Source organism: Medicago sativa, chromosome 6 (assembly GCF_051527215.1).
Source record: "Medicago sativa cultivar Bolivia chromosome 6, Bolivia_mono, whole genome shotgun sequence".
NCBI lineage: Eukaryota > Viridiplantae > Streptophyta > Magnoliopsida > Fabales > Fabaceae > Medicago > Medicago sativa.
The window spans coordinates 64,629,007-64,650,886 of NC_140754.1; the positions used below are offsets into that span (position 1 = coordinate 64,629,007).

At 35.2% G+C, this 21,880-nt stretch overlaps 2 protein-coding genes and 1 long non-coding RNA gene across 4 annotated transcripts in view; all 3 read left to right on the top strand.

Annotated features, from left to right (window-relative positions):
- Window positions 1-21,880, top strand: part of LOC146916303 (uncharacterized) — an 89,884-nt gene that overhangs the window by 27,222 nt on the left and 40,782 nt on the right. The window lies entirely within an intron of this gene.
- On the top strand, window positions 8,359-11,698 carry LOC146916304 (uncharacterized). The gene is made up of 4 exons (XR_015014988.1): window positions 8,359-8,930; window positions 10,104-10,417; window positions 10,493-10,573; window positions 11,364-11,698. It is a non-coding gene; the product is annotated as an uncharacterized LOC146916304 (long non-coding RNA).
- SLK2 (SEUSS-like 2) lies at window positions 14,536-21,281 on the top strand. 2 transcript variants are annotated; one of them, XM_085718440.1, is made up of 10 exons: window positions 14,536-15,007; window positions 15,977-17,135; window positions 17,394-17,525; window positions 17,969-18,020; window positions 18,123-18,337; window positions 18,425-18,493; window positions 18,995-19,095; window positions 19,484-19,577; window positions 19,701-19,770; window positions 20,014-21,281. In XM_085718440.1, exons 2-10 carry the CDS (start codon window positions 16,131-16,133, stop codon window positions 20,964-20,966), a joined length of 2,691 nt encoding a protein of 896 aa, XP_085574566.1. In that variant the 5' UTR covers window positions 14,536-15,007; window positions 15,977-16,130; the 3' UTR covers window positions 20,967-21,281. The 2 variants fall into 2 exon arrangements, with proteins under 2 accessions (XP_085574566.1, XP_085574565.1); XM_085718439.1 differs by having other exon boundaries at window positions 14,536-14,630.

Genomic DNA, 21,880 nt, shown 5'->3' on the forward strand with positions numbered 1-21,880 from the left:
CACGAGCCTTAGCAGAAACACCATTCCCACGGCTAGCTTTGACTTCACAGAGCTCTCCAGCTAGCTCTCAACTGTTCTTTCATAGCCTCCATTACAGGGTCCTGTCCACGCGGAGTGTCAACATCAATCACCTGACGCGCAGTGTGTACAACAGGTTTGGTAACAACAGTGGTCACTTGAGGCATAGAGGTGGTTGTAGGAGCAAGAGTCGTTGCGGGAATATGTCCTTGATTAGCAATACCAGAAATACCAGCTGCAGCATTGGGAAAATAGAAAGCTGGGAGTCCATAGGGACGCCCATTAGGCATAACAAACCGAGCATCCGAAGCCACTGTGGATAACGGGATGGATGGAATCGTTTCAGTAGTAGCCGGAACGGAGGTGGCCGGTTTGTTCTTGTGCGGCCAGCAAGGTAGACATAGTGTCATAAGCCTTAGCCAAGTCTTCTTTCATAGCAGCTAACTAGGCACGGAGCTGAGCATTCTCTTCCTCAAAGTTAGCCATGTTTCTTCTCTTATACAATCTTGTCTGATGAACTCTAGTTGGTTGGTAAACTTTACGAGCACGAGCCACCTTTCAGACTGCGGCAGAAGAACCAGGAGGTAATAAGTACCAGGGAAGTTTTGTGACTTTTGGTGACCAATGTATGATGCATATGATGCATGATATGTACAGATGCATATGCAAAAGACTCTTTTTGTGTTATCGAAGGGTTTTTAGACAAATTAGGGCTTTTGTAAACATTACTACACAACAATTAACATAAATGGGAAACAAACAACCAACGTATAGTTTTACAGGACGATTCCCTTTGAAATGCCAAGCCAAGGGATAGACTTTGAAATGTAAACAACATAAACAACAACTGGAAACACCAACAAGAAAACGGGAATCCTCAAGCATAGGAAGTAGAAGGGTCATCCTCAGGCTCAAACTCAGACTCATAGCTGCAATATCGGGCATAGAAGTCACGGGCACCCCTAGCCCTCTTGGAATCCCTCATAAGCAACCTATCTTTTTCTTCAATTTCTTTTCTAGCTTTAGCCAACTCCCTTTTCAATGTCAAAACCTCATGAGTCTTCTGCTCATCTTTTCCATCCAAAGTCATGATCAGATTCTTAGCCTCATGGTATCTAGCCTTCCACTGATGCTTCTCTCGGCTCTCCATGGCTAGATGCTCTTGATACATCTCCTGAGTAGGCAGAGGTAGGGGCAAAGGCATGGATGGAATAGATGCAGACACATATCTCATGGCGGGGTAAGGCATGCCAATCTTCTCGGCCTGGTTTATTACCCATTGAGTATAGGCCTCATGAGCAATACCGGATCTCACACCCATGTAATTCACATCTTTCTTCCGAATCTTGGACCAAGCCTCTATGAAATCTTCTCTTATTCCTGTAGGAGCATTAGAGTAATGGAAGAAATAAGGAGATGTAGCAAGATAGATGGGCTTCTCTTTCATCGGGAAACCAAATTGTCGCAAGGCGAGCTCCGGGTTATAGTTGATTCCACCCCGGGTACCAAGAAGAGGTACATTAAGAAACTTTCCACCACCGAAGATAATTTCTTTGACCTTAGCTGCGGGAGTGAGCCAAACCACTTCATTAGGGGTGAGAGCCATAATCCGCTGTGAAATAATCCAATTCTCTGGATTATCATGCAAAGACTTCGGAAGGTGCGAAATAAACCACCTATATAGGAGAGGTACACAGCAGAAAATGTATCCACGACCCTTGCCAGATCGATCGTGAATAGCATGGTATGTGTCAGTCAGCAAAGTAGGAACCGGATTCTTGGAGCGGAAGATCATAATAGCATTCATATCCACGAAGTTGTCAAGATTTGGAAAGAGGATAAGCACATAGATAAGTAATGCAAGAATAGCCTCGAGAGTGTCTTGACAAGTAGTTTTGAGATTGGCTTTCTCAAGTAAATACTTCGAAGTAAATCCTCAGATGTGAGCCTTAGTGACAAGATTCTTGGAGACGTCGGAGGTCCTGAGATAGAGATCACGGGCAATAACCAAAGGAATAGGAGGATGCTCAAGACCCGTGAAAGGTGTTCCTTCGGCTATGGGTAAACCTGTCAAGGAAGAATAAGCCTCAAGAGTAGGTACCAACTGAAAGTCAGGAAAAGTGAAGCACTGATACTCCCGATCATAGAATTGCACTAGAGTGTGCACAAGCTTCTCATCCATATTAGTCCGGAGAAGAGTAAGTAAGTCTCCATAACGATGCCGGAAACTGGTCGGATCCTCGATCTTGAGTGCCTAGTCTCTCAAGCTAGCCAAATCAGCCTCCATGAACTTGTAGGACTTAGTTTTCCCCATTCCTACAATGTTTACAAATTTAATTTGTCTAAGCCCTTCGATAAATGCATGGAAAAAGTTTATGCATGTATGCATGTATGCATGATCACGTTCAAGTACGGAGAAAACATGGAGGGTTAAGATTTAAAGTCAAGGAGTCAAGGGTGGACACGGTGTCCGGTGAAACTAGGGCTTTGGGAAATAGTAACCGGATTCTAAAAAGGTTCCCAAGTCGCAACCTCTCTCACGTATATCATGGTGCCACGAGACAAACACTCGCCCCATGATTATTCGCGAGAAGGTCTAACTTGAGTGTAGTATCGCATGACGACTAAAACTCGAGACAAACACTCGGTTTAGCCTCCGCACTACATCCTAGAAAATGGCCATGGATGGGTTCGGTTATCTACGGTTCATAGCGTAATAGAACAATTGGAAGTAAAGTGCCTAAACGCGACAAACACGCGCCGACAACATCACCCCCAAAATGCCTCAGCTATGTGGGATTGATCGCATAATCCAATACACGAGGCAACCCTCGGAATGAATTGTCGATTATATCCCTCCTAAATCCTAAGTTCACTCAGCCCGGGTGTAGGGCTTTAATATTCTCACCCCCACACGTTTGCAAGAATTTAAACATTTATTCACATAAGAAAGCAAGTAAAAGAAGCAAGTAAAAATAAAAAGCTCAAGCGTGAAAATAAAGACTAGGCGAAACTCTCAAATATCCCCAGTGAAGTCGCCAGCTGTTTTATCTTGGTTTTTCGGGTGTCAAACATTGATTAAGTTTGAACCTTTTTAACCTTTGATATCTCATTTTTTCTTGGGAAGGAAAAAATAAGAAAAAACCCTTGAGAATCGAGGTTCGGGAGTTGTTTTCGTTATGGGAAGGTGTTAGGCACCCATAACGACTATAGTATCCTATAGGAACTGTCTTTACTTTCTACGCACGCGCTTTATTTTTAAATGCTTTTTGAAAATGTTATTTACACCTAAGGGTTTGCTAGGTTAAGAATTGGAGGGAGAAGAATGTGTTTGAATTTTTGTTTTATTGGAATTGGAGAAGTTTTGACTTCTTGCCTACATACCCTTTTAAGGGATCAAAATCCATGTAGTTTTCTTCCAAAAAGTGTCTTTGTTTTTGTTGGTTGATTGTAAGTTTGAAAATGGAATTTTGAAGAATAGAAAGAGGCCTCAAGGGCATGAGGTTTGGAAAAGAGTGAGGTTGGTCAATTTATTTAAAAAACTTTAGTCAAAGTATTTAGCAATTGTTTTATCATTTATTAAGAAAATAAAAGGGAAAATTCAATGGGATTTTGATCCCAAGGTTTCTTTGGAAAATTATTTGAGTGAAGTTGTCCATGTTTTTGGAAAAGATGATTTTTGCCTAAGTTTCAAAGTTCCTAAACATACATCTAAGCATACATTCCCTAAACATACATCTAAAGCATACATGTGATGTGTGTGCATGTGTCGGTGAGTGTCGGTGTACATCTTTAGAGTCCATTGTCCGTTACATAGGCCCTAGTTTACATGCTATGGTCTTGCAAGAAATTAAAAGCATAAAGAAAATTACAAAATCCCTAAATCTTCACATGCCAAGTCTTGGCAAAATTTAAAGTGCAAGAAATGAAAGCTAAGAGTATAAGATGGAGGATGAGATACTCATGGAATGTATGCAACATGAGATGAAAATGTTAGTAGAATAAGGCATAATAGAATAGAAATTATAGGCAAAAGGAACACTAAACAAAGTAGCAAAAACTTGACAAAAAAGTAACAAAACTCTTGGCAAAATATACCTAAAATTTATCATAATATCAAAACAAGTATATGACCTATAATTCTCATATCATGACGATTTTCAAAGGTTTTGTTACAGCAATAATAGGAGAATTGTAAGAACATATTCAAGTCAAGAGTTGTGATACATTTTTAGGCATATTTGGCACTTTATTTTCACAAACAATTATTTACATGACTTGTAAAACAAGAAACTAATACCATACATCCCAAACAGTACCAAATACACTAAACTAAAGACAAGCATATCACAAAATTTATTCATCAAGTATCAATCATCATGAGACAAAATGTTGGAATCAAATCATACAAAAAACTTCACAAACATTGACAAAAGGCACCAAAAATCACAAACAAATTCACCTATATTTCTATCCATTTTTTAACATGTCAAAATATTATGAGAGACAAGCCTTAAGCATCAAAAATAATTGCAAGAAAGTTCACAAGATTTTTAGAATTTTTTAACAAGATTTTTAACAAAAAATGAAAAAGAATTGAATTAACAAAGAACAAAATGTTTCCTCATATTTTTGATCAATGCTTAACATGTAAACACATTAAGATTCACCAAAAATATCAAGAAAATCAATGAACAAATTTTTAGGAATTTTTGCATGAAAATCAGGTAGGCAGGGGGGTCGCATAGCAAAAACAGTGGTACACATAGCAAGAAAATTAGAGAAAAACGCAGAAACAAACAAACTGGAAGCCCAAGCCCAAAACAAACGGATTCGGATCACACAGGAGAGCTCAGGGACCGTTGGATTGATCCAATTGGATCAAACCTAGATCTAACGGTTGAGATGGAGAAGAGGTGAACCAGAAATAAACCGGACCGGCTCAGGCCTCTATATAAACATACAGAGGCCGGTCCAATTCATTTCTTCCTCTTCTTTCTCTCTCTATACTAAACCTAGTGAGAGAAGCTCTCACTTCTCTCTAAACCTTTCCGCCGGAGATGGATCGGAGAAGATGACCGGAGAAAGCTCCGGTACGGCGGCTCGCCGGTGGCGCCACCGTACCGAAATCCTTCTGAACTCTTTTTCAAAATCTTTTTACATGAATCTTCTCGTCTTCTTCTCCTCTTTATGGTTTTGAGGTTACTTTTGTGAAGTTGTGATTGGAACGGAGTAGATCGGGGTTTGAAACTTACGATTTTCAAGAACTTTTTAGGTTTTCGAATCTTTTTTCAAATATATTTTCCTGAACCTCCCGATCTACCTCGATCTACCTTCGTTGATGTTTTTAAAGAGAAACTGAGAAGGCTTACGTGTTTACCTTTGATCTGTTCTGGAGATTCGAACAAAAGATCCGTAAAAGCTTCTGGTAAGTTTGAACCGAAAATAAATCGGTGTTCTTCTCTTCTTCTTCTTCACTGGTTCAATTCTGGCTTCGATCTTTCTTCTTCTCACTTTCTCAACTGTGATCGTACGAATTCATTGTTTTTGTGATTATTTTGTATTGGAATTGCAGTAATTTCGGTTCGATGATGAAGATTCGAGTTTGAATCTCTGAGAATCGTGAAGAATTCAATCCAATTTGGTTCAATTTTGGTTTCTGGAAATTCTAGGGTTTGGAAATGTTCTTCGTGTTCTTGGTGATTTCTGAAAACGGTTAGGATTTTGATCTTTTGGAGAAGAGAGAGAATCTGTAATGGTGTTTGTTGAGTTGGCATGTTATGAATGGAATTTTTTTCTGACTTGTACAGTGATGTAGTCTTTATATAGGTGACATGTGTACTTGAGACCCAATGAGCTTGTGACATGTGTACTTGGGCTAAATGGCTCGGCCTTGGACTGATTCTGGACTTAGGGACCTTTCTGCAATTTTTGAAAGTACAAGGACCAAACTGCAATTGACAAACTGGACTAAAATGCAATTTTAAACATTCAGGGGACTAAAATGTAAATTGAAAAAAGACTTAAAGAGAAAATAAAATGAAAAAAGGACTAAAGTGAAAATAATAGCAAAATAGGGACTAAAATGAAAATAATAATAAAATTCGGTTAAAATTTGGCAATTTGAAATAAACGTAAAGTGAAACAAATAAAAAACACAAAAAGGACTAAAATGAACCAATTACAAAAATGAGGTACTTTAAAGTAACCTCTCTCTGTCAAAATTTTGAGTGAAATGACCAAAATGCCCCTAGGGACTAAACTCACCCAAAATGACTCAAATGCAATTTTTGAAATGGATTTTAACATGGAATTAAAGCAAGGACTTATACAAACCAATTGAAAAGACTCAGAGACAAATTTCAGGAATTAAAATGAGTTTGGATGCAGGAAATGACTAAAATGCCCTTTTTCATGATTTTGGCAAATAACATTGAATAAAATGCAGAAAAAGATGCAGTTGATCAGAGACAGTTTTCAAATAACTTGGAATGCAAGAAAAACCCTTTGGATGATTTTAAATGCAAGAAAACATAGACAAAATCACGGTTAGACATTTTCAAGTAACAGCAGTAAACTTCAGATAAAAATAGAGTAAAATATCAGAGTAAAACAAAAGCAAATTGGCAATCTCTCAAGAGTCAAAGACACATAACAGAGATGGAGGAACATTTTGAGCAAGTATTTTTAGGTCCAAAATTAGGGTATAACACTCATCAACCTACATCATCCGGTTGTTGAGAAGTTTAAGACTTATTAAGTTTACATTATGATTTCACAATACATTGTTAGAGTAACTTATTATTTCACAATTTGATTTGATTGTTTTTTGACCATGTTTCTTGAATTATTGTCGTGACCTTAGCACTTCTCAAGCTCAGAGTCAAAGCTTCAGTCAGAACTTAAGTCAGAGTTCGGCTTCTTCTCAACGTACTTTATACAACGATTTTTTCAATCTGTCTCAGGTTAGGCCAATTGCTGAATTTATAAACTTAGTCAAACTCTGCTTTTTTTATGCACAAACATGCTTTGAGTTTTTTTACGCACAAATTAAAAATATGTATTGCATTATTCTTTATTTCATGTGCATAATTTGTGTTAGGATACATTCTGCATCACTATTTGGAAAACAACTAAATTCAATTCTAACCAGTTTGGATGGTTTTATGAGAGTTGCACCAAATGTTTGAAGACATCAATGTCAAATGGTGCTAGCTATAGATGCACATGTGGGAGTGATGCTTAATTTCCATTTGTTTCAACAATGTTAATTGGGCAACGGGGTACATATAATGCACATGCATGCATTTATCTAGACTTTATATGAAGATAATAGGAAGATAAATTAGAAGTCATGGTACATTTTCTTTAGCTTAAAATCAGTTATGCTACCTTTATTTTATAAATTATATGTAACTATATTCGCATACATCTTATCCATGTTAATATGCATTAGACTAATATTGCAGTTATTTCCCTGTTTAGCATTTTCCAAATGAGGTGTCAAGAACAATTCTGAAAGGAAAGCGCAAAACAATCACCCTCATTAATGACCAAACACAGAGAAAGTACAAATGTCGCCTCATTACCGCCGAAAGAGCAAGCTATGAAAAATACTTGGGTGGGCAATGGTTCAATTTCTACAGAGAACGTGTAATGGAAGAAGGTGGTAAGCTCATCTTTGATCTCAAAAAGATCAATTTGAATCCTACCCCACATGCCATTAAATCTACATACAACAAATTTAACACAACCGACCATAACCCATTAAATATAAAGAAAAGGATGTAAAGACAAATGAAAAGGAGAAGACCATGGTGAACCTACCTCAGCAAAGAAGAAAAATGGACCAATGTTCCACACCTCTAACACGCGAATTACTACTTCTAAGTTTTCAAATTTATGAATACAAGAATCAAACACGTGAATTACGGCTTAGTCGTCACGTTTTTTAACTGAGCACAAGTGGCAATGCCACACCATTATCTATTAATTGAAGTTAAAATCAAAGACAAAATTCATGATGGAGAACATTTGAGTAACCAAAAGTTTCTCAATTATTTTAGAGGGACTAATAGCAAATCTAATATATCTATATGGACTACAAAACTTAATTAACCCAAATCAATTTGTCGATTTCCTACGAGATGCATGAATTAGTTCGTCTAATTATACTAATCGATTCTCATTCCCACGAAGTAAAAGTTTCTTTTTAAAGTGCATTAAATTATGTTTTCTCATTGAAACTTGTTTCCATATGAAAATTTGCATAATTGTTTTTCCTCTAAATATTCATTTGATATATTTCGTCAACAAAATTCATTTAGATCGAAAAAAAAGGATACTTATCTCCTAGCGTGAGGCTGAGAAGGAGGGGAGGGGGGTGGGGTGGGGTGGGGAATCTTTCTTCGTTGAAAAGCGTGGATCTGTTCATTCCTAAAGCGAGGAAATTTTAGGGTTTTGTTTATTTTCTCAATTGAAGAGGTTTTTTTTTTCAATTAGAGGTTATGGGTTTTCGATTAAAGATGGTGTTCTTCAAATTTCTAGGTTTTAGGGTTTCCCTTGATGAATAACTTGTTCTTCAAAGTGAATCTTTCTTCGTTGAAAAGCGTGGATCTGTTCATTCCTAAAGCGAGGAAATTTTTGGGTTTTGTTTATTTTCTCAATTGAAGAGGGTTTTTTTTTTCAATTAGAGGTTATGGGTTTTCGATTAAAAGATGGTGTTCTTCAAATTTCTAGGTTTTAGGGTTTCCCTTGATGATAACTTCTTCTTCAAAGTGAAATAAGACCCTCGAGAATTATGTATTTTTCACATAAATTCACAATTGAATAAAGTATCACACGAATTGTGTGGGGGGACTTGATGTAGATCACATGATATGATATACGATCGATCAAGTATGAAAACACCGGTGAGATCTCCCTCAACCCTCTATTTAAACTTTTTTCACTTCATAATTTTTGTGATCTGTTGATTTTGAGATCGGATTTGATATTTGTGTGATTATTGATATGTTACAAGATTCAATCTTTCATAATTGTGTAATTCATATTCTATGATAAATACTAGAAATTAGATATGTGGTATTAATTTCTCTGTCAAGTAAAATTGATTTCTCAATTGTGTTATATTATTATTGTATTAAGAATTTTATATCTTTTGTTTTACTAAAAGAATTTGATATCTTGTTTGACATTTATTTGTGAACTGTATAATTAATTAAAAATTGATTTAATATTCACTTAATCATTATTGATTGATTAATAGTTAGTTTTATTTATATAGTTTCAATAAACTTAATTGTAAATCTCTTTGTTTGTTCACTTTGACAAAAGAACCATTATAACCTTTGCAATGAATATTTAGATTTTAAAAAAAATGGAAAGTTTATTTAGCCCATTTTAGAATATGGAGGACACTTGAACAACAAGCAGCTGAATCAATTTGTTAATGGGTTTTATATTCTATATGGAGTGGGGTGCTTAGCTCCAAGAGTATGCTTTGATTATGGAACTGTGGAAGTGATATCACGTTCTATGAAAAGTTGGATGGAATTTTCTAGAATATTTATTATACTGAAATAACGTGCATCGCCTAACACACGGGCCTTTGAAATACACCCTTAAATATTGAGTGTGCAATATTGTCAGAGACAAAGTTTTTTTTTAGAGTATTGTCAAAAAAATAAAGTTTCAGACTACATATCATTATAGAAGAATTTGAAATATCATCACTATGCAATGATTCAAGTCTCAAACAACATTGTTTATACTTAAACTTATGTTGAATTACCTTATTGTTTGAGAAAATAGTTTTTAATAAAATTAAATGGAGATCGTTGAATGATTTTATTAAAAAAATCAATTAGGTACTTTTTGTTTTAAATTTGATATTACAAATTTGATCACTGTTGCATTCTTTTCATTGCTATAAAAAACATTGACAACTTGGTTTTAATAATCATGATGTGTTTTGATATCATAATAATGTATCAATGTATAATATGAGAGTGTGGGTGTATTTAGTTCATTACAGCATATGAAATAAATATACCGTAAATATATCTATTGAATATTTGCAATAGGTAAGAGTTGCGGAACAGGCCAAGGCCCAATCCTATGGATCTCAAGGCGGTTTCTATAACTAAGGCCTAATAAGACATCCACTTGTTGCTACAATATACATGCACCAATGAAGAGTCGTGTTGTACAAGATGACACACTCAAAGCACCTCTGAGTCATTCGTTTCATCTAACAATCTCTCGATCATTGAGCCACAAAGAAAAAACCAGCATATCCAAGCCTATGGTATATATATATATATATATATATATATATATATATATATATATATATATATATATATATATATATAGGGTGTGCCATACTAGAAACAAGGTACACACTCATATTCTTAGAAATATCAAACCTCATGTATATCTCACTAACTTGAATGTTTGAGTGTCTCTGCAGGTGCACCATCCACAATGGTGAATGATTTGCTCCAGCCACCATGAACCATCGCAGTGACTCTTATGTTCCATGACAGAAATAGTAAGTTTAACAAAATGTTTGTTGACACTTACTCTTATGTTTTGAACTATTTATTTCTTTCACTTATTAATTATATACATGCCATTTTTCAGTTGATAAATGTAAACAATCTGCAACACCATTATGTTAAATTGAAATAAGTGACATCCACATATTTAGGACTGTATAATATGTTTTCGTGATATGCATATTTGTGTATGTTTGGTCCTCAATCATATATGAAAGGCTAATGTGTGTGCGCGTTTGTATGTTGTCTATAAAATTCTTTATAAGAGGACACGCACAAATATTTGTTTGCATAAAATTGTTATATATGACCCTTGCATTGCATAATTTCACAATATAGCAGGAATTAAACCATCATACTAGATATTTTATATGACAAGTACACTATGTAAAAACACAAAATACAATATGAGTTTATTAATAGTTGAATTCCACTAGACATTTGTCCTGGATGTTGATACAAACTGTTTCTGAATGGACTCATATTGAGTACTGACCTTACTTAGTTATGAATAAAATGTTAGTTGATTGAATATCTTATTAATAAGTGGTCCATATGACTCATAGTGCGTGTGTGTTACATATATTTACATGTTTTCATATATATCGTGAATAAGAAATTGTTGATTTTGGATTGCATGAGACTGATGCTAAATTTACATAGTATATATGTTGATTTCTTCGTGAAAGTGTTTCTAATGGAAATCCCTCTAATGAGCGTGTTTTACAAGTCTCTGCAACAATTTTCCTACAATATATCTAACATAAGGAGAAACTTATTCAGATGTCTCACAATGAGTGCGGGGCCTTGAGGCAACAAAGGAAGATAAAGATAAACAATACTTAATTGATAGACACAAATTATACATTAGTGATTGCCTTTCTGAAAGAGAACCCACATCATTTTAAATGCGAGTTTGATCCAAAGAGTAGAAAGAAGTAACAAGAGCTAAAGAACATCTTTTGGGCAATGCAAAAAAGACATGATAAGGACATATGATTTCATGATGTTGACTAGGAGAGCATAAAGAAGATGACACAACATAGAAAAATACTAAAGGATGATATACAATTATTATCTTGGACTTCTTCACGAGATTGTTTTGAGAAATAATCTTTCAAAAGGTAACTTTATACTTATTATTAAATTATGAAATTATTTGTTTTTATTCAAAAAAATTAATTAATTTATTAATTTGTATATTTAGGCTAAATAATTAGGATTGTATACTATATATTTTGGTGATATACATATTTATGTATATCTTATTCTTCTGTCATACATGAGAGACTAACACACACACATGTGTGTGTGTGTGAGTGCAATTCTTTGCAAGAGGGTACACATCTATATTTGTTTACATTGAATGCTGGGAGATCCTAATATGCCCCCTCTAGAAAAGTTCCATGGGTGGACCTTTAAAAAATATCGGATATAACTGGATGGCACTATAGGAAATATATATTTTTTACTTTAAATAAATGCACACCCTTCTTCTTGCTATTCTATTCCAGGTTTCCACCCCTCCCACGATTAGGGTCATACGCGGGTCGGTTTTACATTGGGTTTGACCAAACCCAAGACCTAAACCGTGTAGGGTACTCCGGTTTGGGTGAAGTAAAATAAGCATCCGTTATATTATTGGGCTTATTTGGACAACCCACTAATTTCCGGTTTTGGGCTGGGTTGGGTTGGGTATTGGGTTACCAAAATTATTATTATTATTATTATTATTTTCTTTGTTAATACTAAATGACTAAATGATGAATCCTCATTTTTTTCATAAAAATGACTCAACTTTTTTATTTTCTTAAAAAGATTGTGTAGCTTATTTTCACAGTATTTTATTGTCATAAAATAATAAAATTCATAATAAAATACTTGCAACAAACTAAAATTGCATGACATACAATTGCATTGGCATTAAAATAACCAAAAAGCGCAACATCCTAATTTATAACTTTAGTGTGTTTTCATTTTCAATATAGAGGATGCATTGTGTCAATTTTTAAATTAGACTTGATTTATCATCAAAATATTTGGTATTCTCCTTCTTCCCTATGAAAATAAAAATAAAAATGTTGGCATTATTAGAAAATTCAAAATATTTGGTATTCTCCTTCTTCCCTATGAAAATGAAAATAAAAATGTTGGCATTATTAGGTAAGTGGGTTTACTGGTCTCGGTCTGATTTTACCCGAAACCCGTTATTTTTATGGATTTTTCATTTTTAAAAAATATACTCACCCAATTAACCAACCACAACCCACTATTTTGGGTGGGTTTGACCGGGTTTTCCAGGTCGACCCAACCCATGTACACCCCTACACAATCGCCCTGCCACCATTAGGTTTCTTAAGCCCTCTTGAATCTTTCAGAATTCTTGTCATCTTGTTGTAAACTAAAAATCTTCTAATATAGTGAGTTCTCACTTTTTCCATAAATTCTTCACTCTCGTTTCACATTCTACTATGGTTTCCTTTAATTCATATTCCTCCTCATCGCCACCGAAACTTGCCATCGCAAAACCATCACAATACATATCACCTTAGTGGTCGTCTCCGACATCGAGTAAATTCTACCATTCAACATTGTTGTCTCAGACAATGGTGAAATTGGCAAAGAAAAAAGTTGACACTCGAGTGTTGGTCGAGAAAGTGGAATTTAGGAGCACAATGCCTTCCACGAGGTTGACAAAGATTTGATTTCTTTTAATGAGAGAATTTCACTAATGAGAGAATTTCACAAGACTTAGGCATAACTGTTATACAATAGTTTTAACTTAATGCGAAACTTAGACAACAAAGGGAGATATAGACAAATGATATTAGATGTACATAGACAAATTTTACACATTTCACTAACTTTGTGAAAGGAAAAGAGTTTGAGTCAAAGAGTGCAAAGTGGTGGTTGCAATAATCGAAGATCTTTCGGCGAATTCAATGCAAAATAGATATGATAGAAGCATATGCTTCGTTGACTGACTAAGAGAGCCCAAAGAGGAAGGTACTACAAGTTGATAGACGACTATCATCTATTAACTTATTCGCGAGTCTATATATAGAAATAATTTTCCCAAAATGAAGCCCCATACCATACATAAGTTCTTTTCTTTCATATATCTCATGAATAACAAATTCTTGATTTAGATTTAACTTGAGGCAAAACTTAAACAAGAAAGAAAGATATCGACAAATGATACTGAATTGCCAAAGAGAAATTTTGATTGTCTTTCTAATGAAAAACAATTCAATCCAAAGAGTGCAAATGAATGGTTGCAAGAGTTGAAGAGTGTGTTTGGTATCACAATAGATATGTCAGAATCACGGTAATCCTATGTGATTTTGTAGAAGCTACAAGGTGTATGTTAATCACAGTGGATCATCTGTTATTCCGGTATACCCACCGTGTAACCAAACAAAACATATATGAAGAAGATCTTGACAGAGACAAATATTTCGTTGACTAACAGATCCCAAAAAGGAAAGTATTAGAGACCGATAACCAACTATTATACCGACTTCTTCACAACTCCATTTATAGAAATAATTTTTCAGATTATAAAAAATCAAAAGAAAATCTGATTTTGTTGTTATAGATATAGATATAGATCTTTATTTTACTATTATCATTAGTGTAAATTCATTAAAAATTAGATATAGATAGACAATAGATAATTGTTAGTTAATTTTAGATAAAGCAAAACACGCGTACAAAGAGTTTCTCTTCTCTCCCTCTAGAAGAAAGAGTTTCTCTTTCTAATCTAGACCAATAAAATCCCGCCACGTACACAATCCCCCTAGCGTAAAACTCCGAATCTATCACCGACTCAGCTACAAACTAACACACTTGACACGTACCAGAAATTCAACCGGTTATAGCCAGTAACATGAACCGGTAAAAACAAGTCATAGTAGCTACTATAAATACTCTCTTTACACAATCACTTGTTCTTGTTCGTTCTCTCACTGTTTCGATTTTTAATTATTTTTTTTATGATTTTTTGTTTCAGAAAGTGACGTTTCACTTTTTTCAGCTCAAGGTTTCGATGTGAGTTTCCTTTCAAAATTATTTGATCTTTTTTCTTGTTTTTTCAATTGCTTGTTGATCATGATGAACATTAAGTGAAATTTTGTTGATTTAATTTTTTTAATTTTTTTTTGGTGATGATGAGTTTAAAGCTTGCATTTTTAGTTGATTTGGGATTTTGGGTTATTGAACTGTTACTCTAATTGTTGTTGGATTTTGGGATTATGAGTTTTTGTGTGGTTTTTGGAATGTGAATTGGGGGTTGTTGATTTGTATTTTAAGTTATGCTATGTAATTTTGGGTTTTAGGGTTTTTTTTCCTTTCATTCTTCAATTGAAGTTTCATTCAATTTTCAATCATTGTTTGTTCATCATGACAAACTTGGTGATTTTTTTTTGGTGAGTGATGAGTTTAAAGCTTGAATTTTTAGTTGATTTAGGATTTTGGGTAGTTGAATTGTTAATTTTTTGTAGATTTTTTGATTTTCAGTTTTGGTGTTGTTTGGAATGTAAATTGAGGGTTTGATTGGTTTGGCTTTTAGGTTATGATATTTAATTTTGGGGTTTTAAGGGTTTCCTTTTGAATCTCTGAATTGTGAGGTTTCAATTTTCAAATATTGCTTGTTGATCATGGCAAACATTAAGTGAATTTTTCTAGTTTTTTTGTTTGTGTTGTTTGTTTAATGAGTTTAAAGCTTGAATTTTTAATTGATTTGGGATATTTGAAATGTTAATTTCATTGTTGTTAGATTTTAGGATTATGAGATTTGGTGTTTTTTTGGAATAAAAATTGGGGGTTTAATTGGTTTGATTTTTAGGTTATGGTATGTAATTTTGGGTTTTAGGGTTTTTTTGTTTGTTTGTGTGAATTGTGAGGGCTGGCTTAGTGGTAATGATTTAACTTTTATATGAGATTGATGGTTTAATTCTAATGTTGAGAATAAAAATTAGGGTTTTATAAATGGATTTGTTTGATTGTGATTTTGCTTTGTGTTATAGTGTGGTTATTTATTGATCAATTTTGCTGACGTGATTTTAAAAAAAGTGTATACAGTTCTTCAGCATGTAATTTTTATTTTAATTTGGGTGAATTAGCTTTAGCTCAACTATCTTTAGTGCTAATGAATGTCTATATTTTATTCTGTTTTGTATTTTGATGATTACTTTTAAAAAAATGTGTATGTGGCTTAATCAGTTTTTTTTCTCATTCTTTAAAATTTGGTGAATTAGTTTTAGCTCAACTTTCTTGTGTTAACTGATATATATATTTTCTCAATTTTGTTTGATCTGTATGAATAGTTGTACATAGTTAAGATTTGAGAAGAAAATTGCAATTTTTGAGCATTTTGTTGCACATGTGTTTTGCAGGTTTGTCGGTGAAGTTTGGAAATCTTAGAGAAAGAGGAGATACAGTCAAGGTTTAATACTCAATTTGTCTATTGTTTGAGGATATTTGAAACACTAGTTAAGCCTGGCTTACGATAGCTACCTTGATTCCAATCACCAAGGGGGCATACCTCCCATGGCACCTTCTCGGGTGGCAGGAGGTTTAGCTCAATCATCATCAAGTTCTGGAATTTTCTTTCAAGGAGAGGGGCAGTCACATAATTTAGTTAACTCTCACTTGAGCTCGTCATTAGTTAACTCATCTAACACTATACCTGGAACTGGTCATTCCAACCTTGGTCCGGTTTCTGGGGATATGAATAACGGAATTTTGAACAGTGTGGCAAACTCAGCGCCAAGTGTTGGAGCTAGTTCTTTAGTCACAGATGCAAATTCTGCACTCTCTGGTGAGCGCCATATGCAAAGAAGTGCAAGCATTAATGGAGACTCGTATTTAAGATTACCCGCCTCACCCTTGTCATTTACATCAAACAATATTAGTATTTCTGGGTCACCTGCAATGGATGGTTCCTCTGTAGTACAGCAGAATTCTCATCAAGATCAGAATGCTCAACAGTTGCAGCAGAATCAACAGAAGCTGCAGGGTGGTTCAAGTTCTATGCTTTTGCCTGCTTCTCAAGCTGGCTCATCTTCGCACCAAACGGGTGCACAAGTGCCTGGATCTTTCACGGGTGCACAAGTGCCTGGATCTTTCACTCAAGATCCAAATAATATATCCCACCTGCTGAAAAAACGTAGGCTGGATATCAAACAAGATGATATAATGCAACAGCAGGTAATACAGCAGCTTCTTCAGAGACAAGACCCCACACAATTCCAAAATCGTAATCCACAGTTACAGGCTATGTTTCAGCAACAGAGGCTGAAGCAACAACAAATCTTTCAGTCGTTGCCCCCGGCTCAGCAACAAATCTTTCAGTCATTACCCCAGGCTCAGCGAATGCAGTTTCTGCAGCAACAACAGCAGCAGCAACAACAGCAAATGCAGAGGCAGCAAATACCACAGCAAATGATGCAGCCCTCAGCTGGTGTGAAGCGTCCGTATGATGGTGGTGGTGTTGGAGGTGTATGTGCCCGTCGATTGATGCAGTACCTCTATCATCAAAGACAGCGACCAAATGTCAGTTTTTTTATTTGCTGCATGTGAAAACCTGTCCACATGATTTCTTTAGTTTATGGAGCAACAACCTTTTATGATTTGGGGATGTTTAATTCTGTTTGTGATGCTGTCAATCATTTGTTTATTTTTGTTTTTTGTTTTAAGCACATAAACTAATCAGCTTATTTTATCATAACATATTTTTAACGTTTTGGTTGCTTCTTTTAACATCTAGATTAGGTACAACACGGCTAAAATTTTGTTGATCTGTTTTCTCAGGATAATAGTATTGCATATTGGAGAAAATTTGTGGCTGAATATTACTCTCCTCGTGCAAAGCAACGATGGTGCTTAGCATTATATAGTAACGTTGGACACCATTCAGCTGGTGTTTTACCCCAGGCAACTACGGTCAGTTTTTGCACTTCTTATTCTTTCCTTTTATGTTATTCCATGAATAGGATGATACTGCAATATTTGCTATTTATTAATCTTTAATTCAAAGATTTAATGGACTAGATTATGTTATCATCATGTAATTGTAGGCAACTTCTCAGAATACCTCTAGACAAGAGCTGTAAATTGTGAGTTCGACTGTGCTCCATATAGTTATTGTCCATTTGTGAGAGAGATGGACACAAGTGATAGTTTAGTATGATTCATTTTATTTAGTGGATCCCATAAAAGCTATCACTTGTTTCTATCTCTCTCATAAATGGGGAATAAATGGTGCAAAGCCAAACTCATAAATTATAGGATTTGCTTGTCATATTTTTTTCCTTGCCCTTTTATTGTCATGGTACTTCTGATTCTTTGAAGGGTTGATAATCTGACCTTGATATTTGTTTCTTCAGCATGCTTGGCAGTGTGACATATGCGGAACTAAATCTGGAAGAAGGGGATTTGGTATGGATATTGTTTTGTTCATACGTGTAACTTGATTGTTAGCATGTTCCCTTTTGTGTGATAATGTTATACTAATATCTGCATTCTGGATTTGCTTAACAGAGGCAACTTTTGATATACTACCCAGACTTAACGTAGTCAAATTTGGTGGTGGAGTGATCGATGAACTTTTGTTTTTGGACTTGCCGCGTGAAGTAAGATTTCCTTCTGGGTTGATGATGTTAGAATATACCAAAGCAGTTCAAGAGTGTGTGTATGAGCAGCTTCGTGTTGTTCGTGAGGGTCAACTTCGTATCGTATTTACTCAAGACCTAAAGGTTATAGATCTTCACCATATCTAACTATATTTACTGTTTGAATCTTTTGTTTATATTGTCCACTGAAAATCTTGATAATTTGCTCAGATATTTTCTTGGGATTTCTGTGTAAGGCGCCACGAAGAACTTCTTCCTCGAAAGTTAGTTGCACCACAGGTATATGATTCCGCATGCTATGTTGGATCTAAGACTGCAAGTTAACAGAATATCTCTTGAAAGTAGCTCTATTCGTCACCACATTCTGTGTGTCTTTGTGCTATTAGATTTATATTCTTGACGAAACCTTTAGCTACACTACAAGATTCAAAAAGAACTAATAACCATTCTTGATTGTTCAAAACATGTTGTCCATTACCATCATAGTCAATTAATTATATGGTTAAACTTTTGGGATTGCTACAATTCTCAAGTATCTACAACAGTTCTTGAAATTTCCCAAAGGTGTGAAAGTTCTATCCACTTTAAGCTGGAAGAACCAAATGTACCAGATTCGTGCCCCCTAAATGATGGAGTTTCTTTTGAAAATCTTGGGGCCACCGAGTAACCTGTCGTCTTTCTTTGTCGCTGATAACTTTATGGAGATGATATAATCCTGAATGATAGTGTAGAGGTATTATTTTGGAATGTGGTTCTTATAATTTTTACCTTTTTTTACAGGTCAACCAATTAGTTCAGGTTGCTCAAAAATGCCAGAGTACAATTTCTGAAAGTGGGTCAGATGGGGTCTCTCAGCAAGACTTGCAAACAAACAGTAACATGTAAGTTGATGCATGGTTGTTACTCACTGATTGACATATTCAGGAAGTCCTCTTCCTCAGATTCACTATCTCTCTTGATTGCATGCTTTATGTGATGATGCTGTGATCTATGTATAATGCTTCCTGTTTTTTGGCAATTGAGTTGGAAAAATAGCCAAAGAAAAGTTATAAAACTTTGGTTCTCCATTTTTTACTGTTTTTTACAGAATTAACTTCTTTTTATAGCATATGCAAATGTGTTTGAAGTTATACATGGTCAACTAATAAGGATAGGGGATTTATTGTTGCATAAATTATTTTATAATTTGTTTTCTTGAGCCAGGTTTGTAGAGATTAATACTAAAATGTTACTGAACTCAACTCTATGATAATGTTTCTTTTGCACAAGGGTCCTGACTGCTGGGCGTCAGCTTGCGAAGAGTTTGGAGCTACAATCACTAAATGACTTGGGATTTTCGAAAAGATTTGTTAGAACTTTGCAGGTAAATTGTTAAGTTATATTTCATAGTTTCTGCAGGGTTGAAAAACAGTCTAACCAAAATTCATTTTCCATAATTTATTTAATCAAATCCTTTTTTTCTCTGCCTTCTGTTATGTTTTTACAGATTTCTGAAGTTTGCAATAGCATGAAAGATCTAATCGATATATGTTTTGATCACAACGTTGGAGCACTTGGTAAGTCTTGTTGTTTTTATCATTATCTTCATAAATATTGGTGCAGCTGTTTCAAATTACACAGGTAGAAACGAAAATGAAAAGTAAATATTGAAGTAACTTGAATAATTCAATAAAAGTTATTCAGTTTGAAATTTTGAATTACACTTCGACCATTAGCCTCTGTTCCTTTTTTTTTTTTTTTTGAAAAAGCTAATTAGCCTCTGTTCCTGTGTTTATTAATCCTACTACATTTGCCTGCAGAGAGTTTGAAAAATTATTCTCAATATTCAACCACCCCAAAGCTCCAAATGCAAAAGATGCAGGAGATGGAACAGGCAGCAAATGGTCAAGGACCCCCACCTGATCAAAACACACTTAATAAGCTGATGGCATTGAATCCTGGACCAAACAATCACATAAGCAATAGTAATCACAATATGGGCAATCGTGGTGCTTTGACCGGGCCATCACAAGCTGCTATGGCAATGTCCAATTACCAGAATCTTCTGATGAGGCAAAACTCAATGAATTCAAGCCCTGGCTCACTTCATCGAGAAGGGTCCCCTTTCAGTAACTCAAACCAGAATCCCTCACCAGCTTCTTTGCAAGGTGCTGGGGCTTCTATAATCCCAGGCTCTATGCAGAATTCACCTCACAACAGTAGTGGTGGATTCTCAAATCCCCATCTACCCTCACTACAGCAGCGACAGCAGCAGCAGCAGCAGCAACAACCACACCTTCAACAGCGCTCATTAAGTGCAAATAATTTACCTCAACAAAATCACTCTCAGGGACCTCAAGGAAACCATTCACTGCAACAGCAGATGATCCAGCAACTACTGCAGGATATGTCAAATAACAATGGGGGAGTACAACAACAGTCTCATAGTGGACCCAATGTAAGTGGGAATATGGCAAAGAATAATTTGGGTTTTGGGGGCCAAACTCCAACCACAAATGGAGGAGGCTCTGCCAATGGTCAAGGAAATAATGGACCTGTTTCAAGGAGTAACAGTTTCAAAGCAGCTTCAAACAGTGACTCTTCTGCAGCAGCTGGTGGAGGCGGCAACAATGGATTCAACCAGAGGACATCTGATATGTCGCAGAATCTAGCCTTACAAGACGTTGCTTCCGATTTTGCCCCTGACTTCACAGACAGCGCTTTCTTTAACAGTGATCTGGATGATAACATGGGTTTTACCTGGAAGCCATGACTGACTCAACTTGTCAGTGTAATTGGAATTTCTGTTCAATTGTTTTATCTTACTATATTATCTCTGTACAGTGGATACTTTAAATAGTTTCTGCCTTATATTTTTCTTGTTTTACTTTTTGTGGTCATTTTCTTGATGGAATTTGTCATGACTCTTACTCCAATAGGTGCTTTAGAGATTTTATTTGAGGGTTGTTTTTTCCTGGCCTGCAAGTGTAATCTACTAGTACTTTTAATCCGTGCAACACACGGAAGAGATATTGTTGTTTGGTTGTATTTTCATATTGAAAAGTTAGTCAATTATTTAGACTCAAAAGAAGGCCTTCAACTCAACCAGTGTTTCATGGTTTTCTATTAATTCTTGTACCATTTATCGAAGAATGTTAACAAAACATTCTTCACACTATTGCTACGATCTGCTTGCAGCTCTCCCTTAAGTTGCAGTTTTTATTTGGAGAGAAATTGAGTCTTCATATTTAGATCAGTCTATCTCTCTCATAATAGAGTGAGGATCTCGATCCACTGTGCATGGGATCTTGTAGTCGGGAGAGATCTTAATCATGTTTTAAATTTGGACTGTATAATCTTAATCAGATGATTAAATCTGTTATCAGAGCATGCAGTCAACAATCCAGTATGTTGGATCACCTCATGCAGCATAGCTCGTTCTTAGAGCGTGAAGGATAAATTATGTGCGCCAACGCCATATTTTCTGGTCTGTTATATGGTTGGAATACAATAAGGGTGACTCGGTCGTGTTTGTATTTATGTAATATCAAACATAAAAACTTCATTTTGACTGGTTAAATATAATATTAGAATTTATGTTGTTGAGGAAAGTGGGTTGAAACTCAGGGTTTGCTTTCTTCGATTGTTGTTGCAATCTTTTGAGATGCATAGAAAATTACTAGTTTG

Bases quoted from the DNA above. Each gene is read 5' to 3' on its own strand.
- SLK2 (XM_085718440.1), top strand. From the start codon at position 16,131: ATGGCACCTTCTCGGGTGGCAGGAGGTTTAGCTCAATCATCATCAAGT. The intron at 18,494-18,994 runs GTATATGATTCC...CTTTTTTTACAG, and splicing joins GAAAGTTAGTTGCACCACAG to GTCAACCAATTAGTTCAGGT. The intron at 19,578-19,700 runs GTAAATTGTTAA...ATGTTTTTACAG, and splicing joins GATTTGTTAGAACTTTGCAG to ATTTCTGAAGTTTGCAATAG.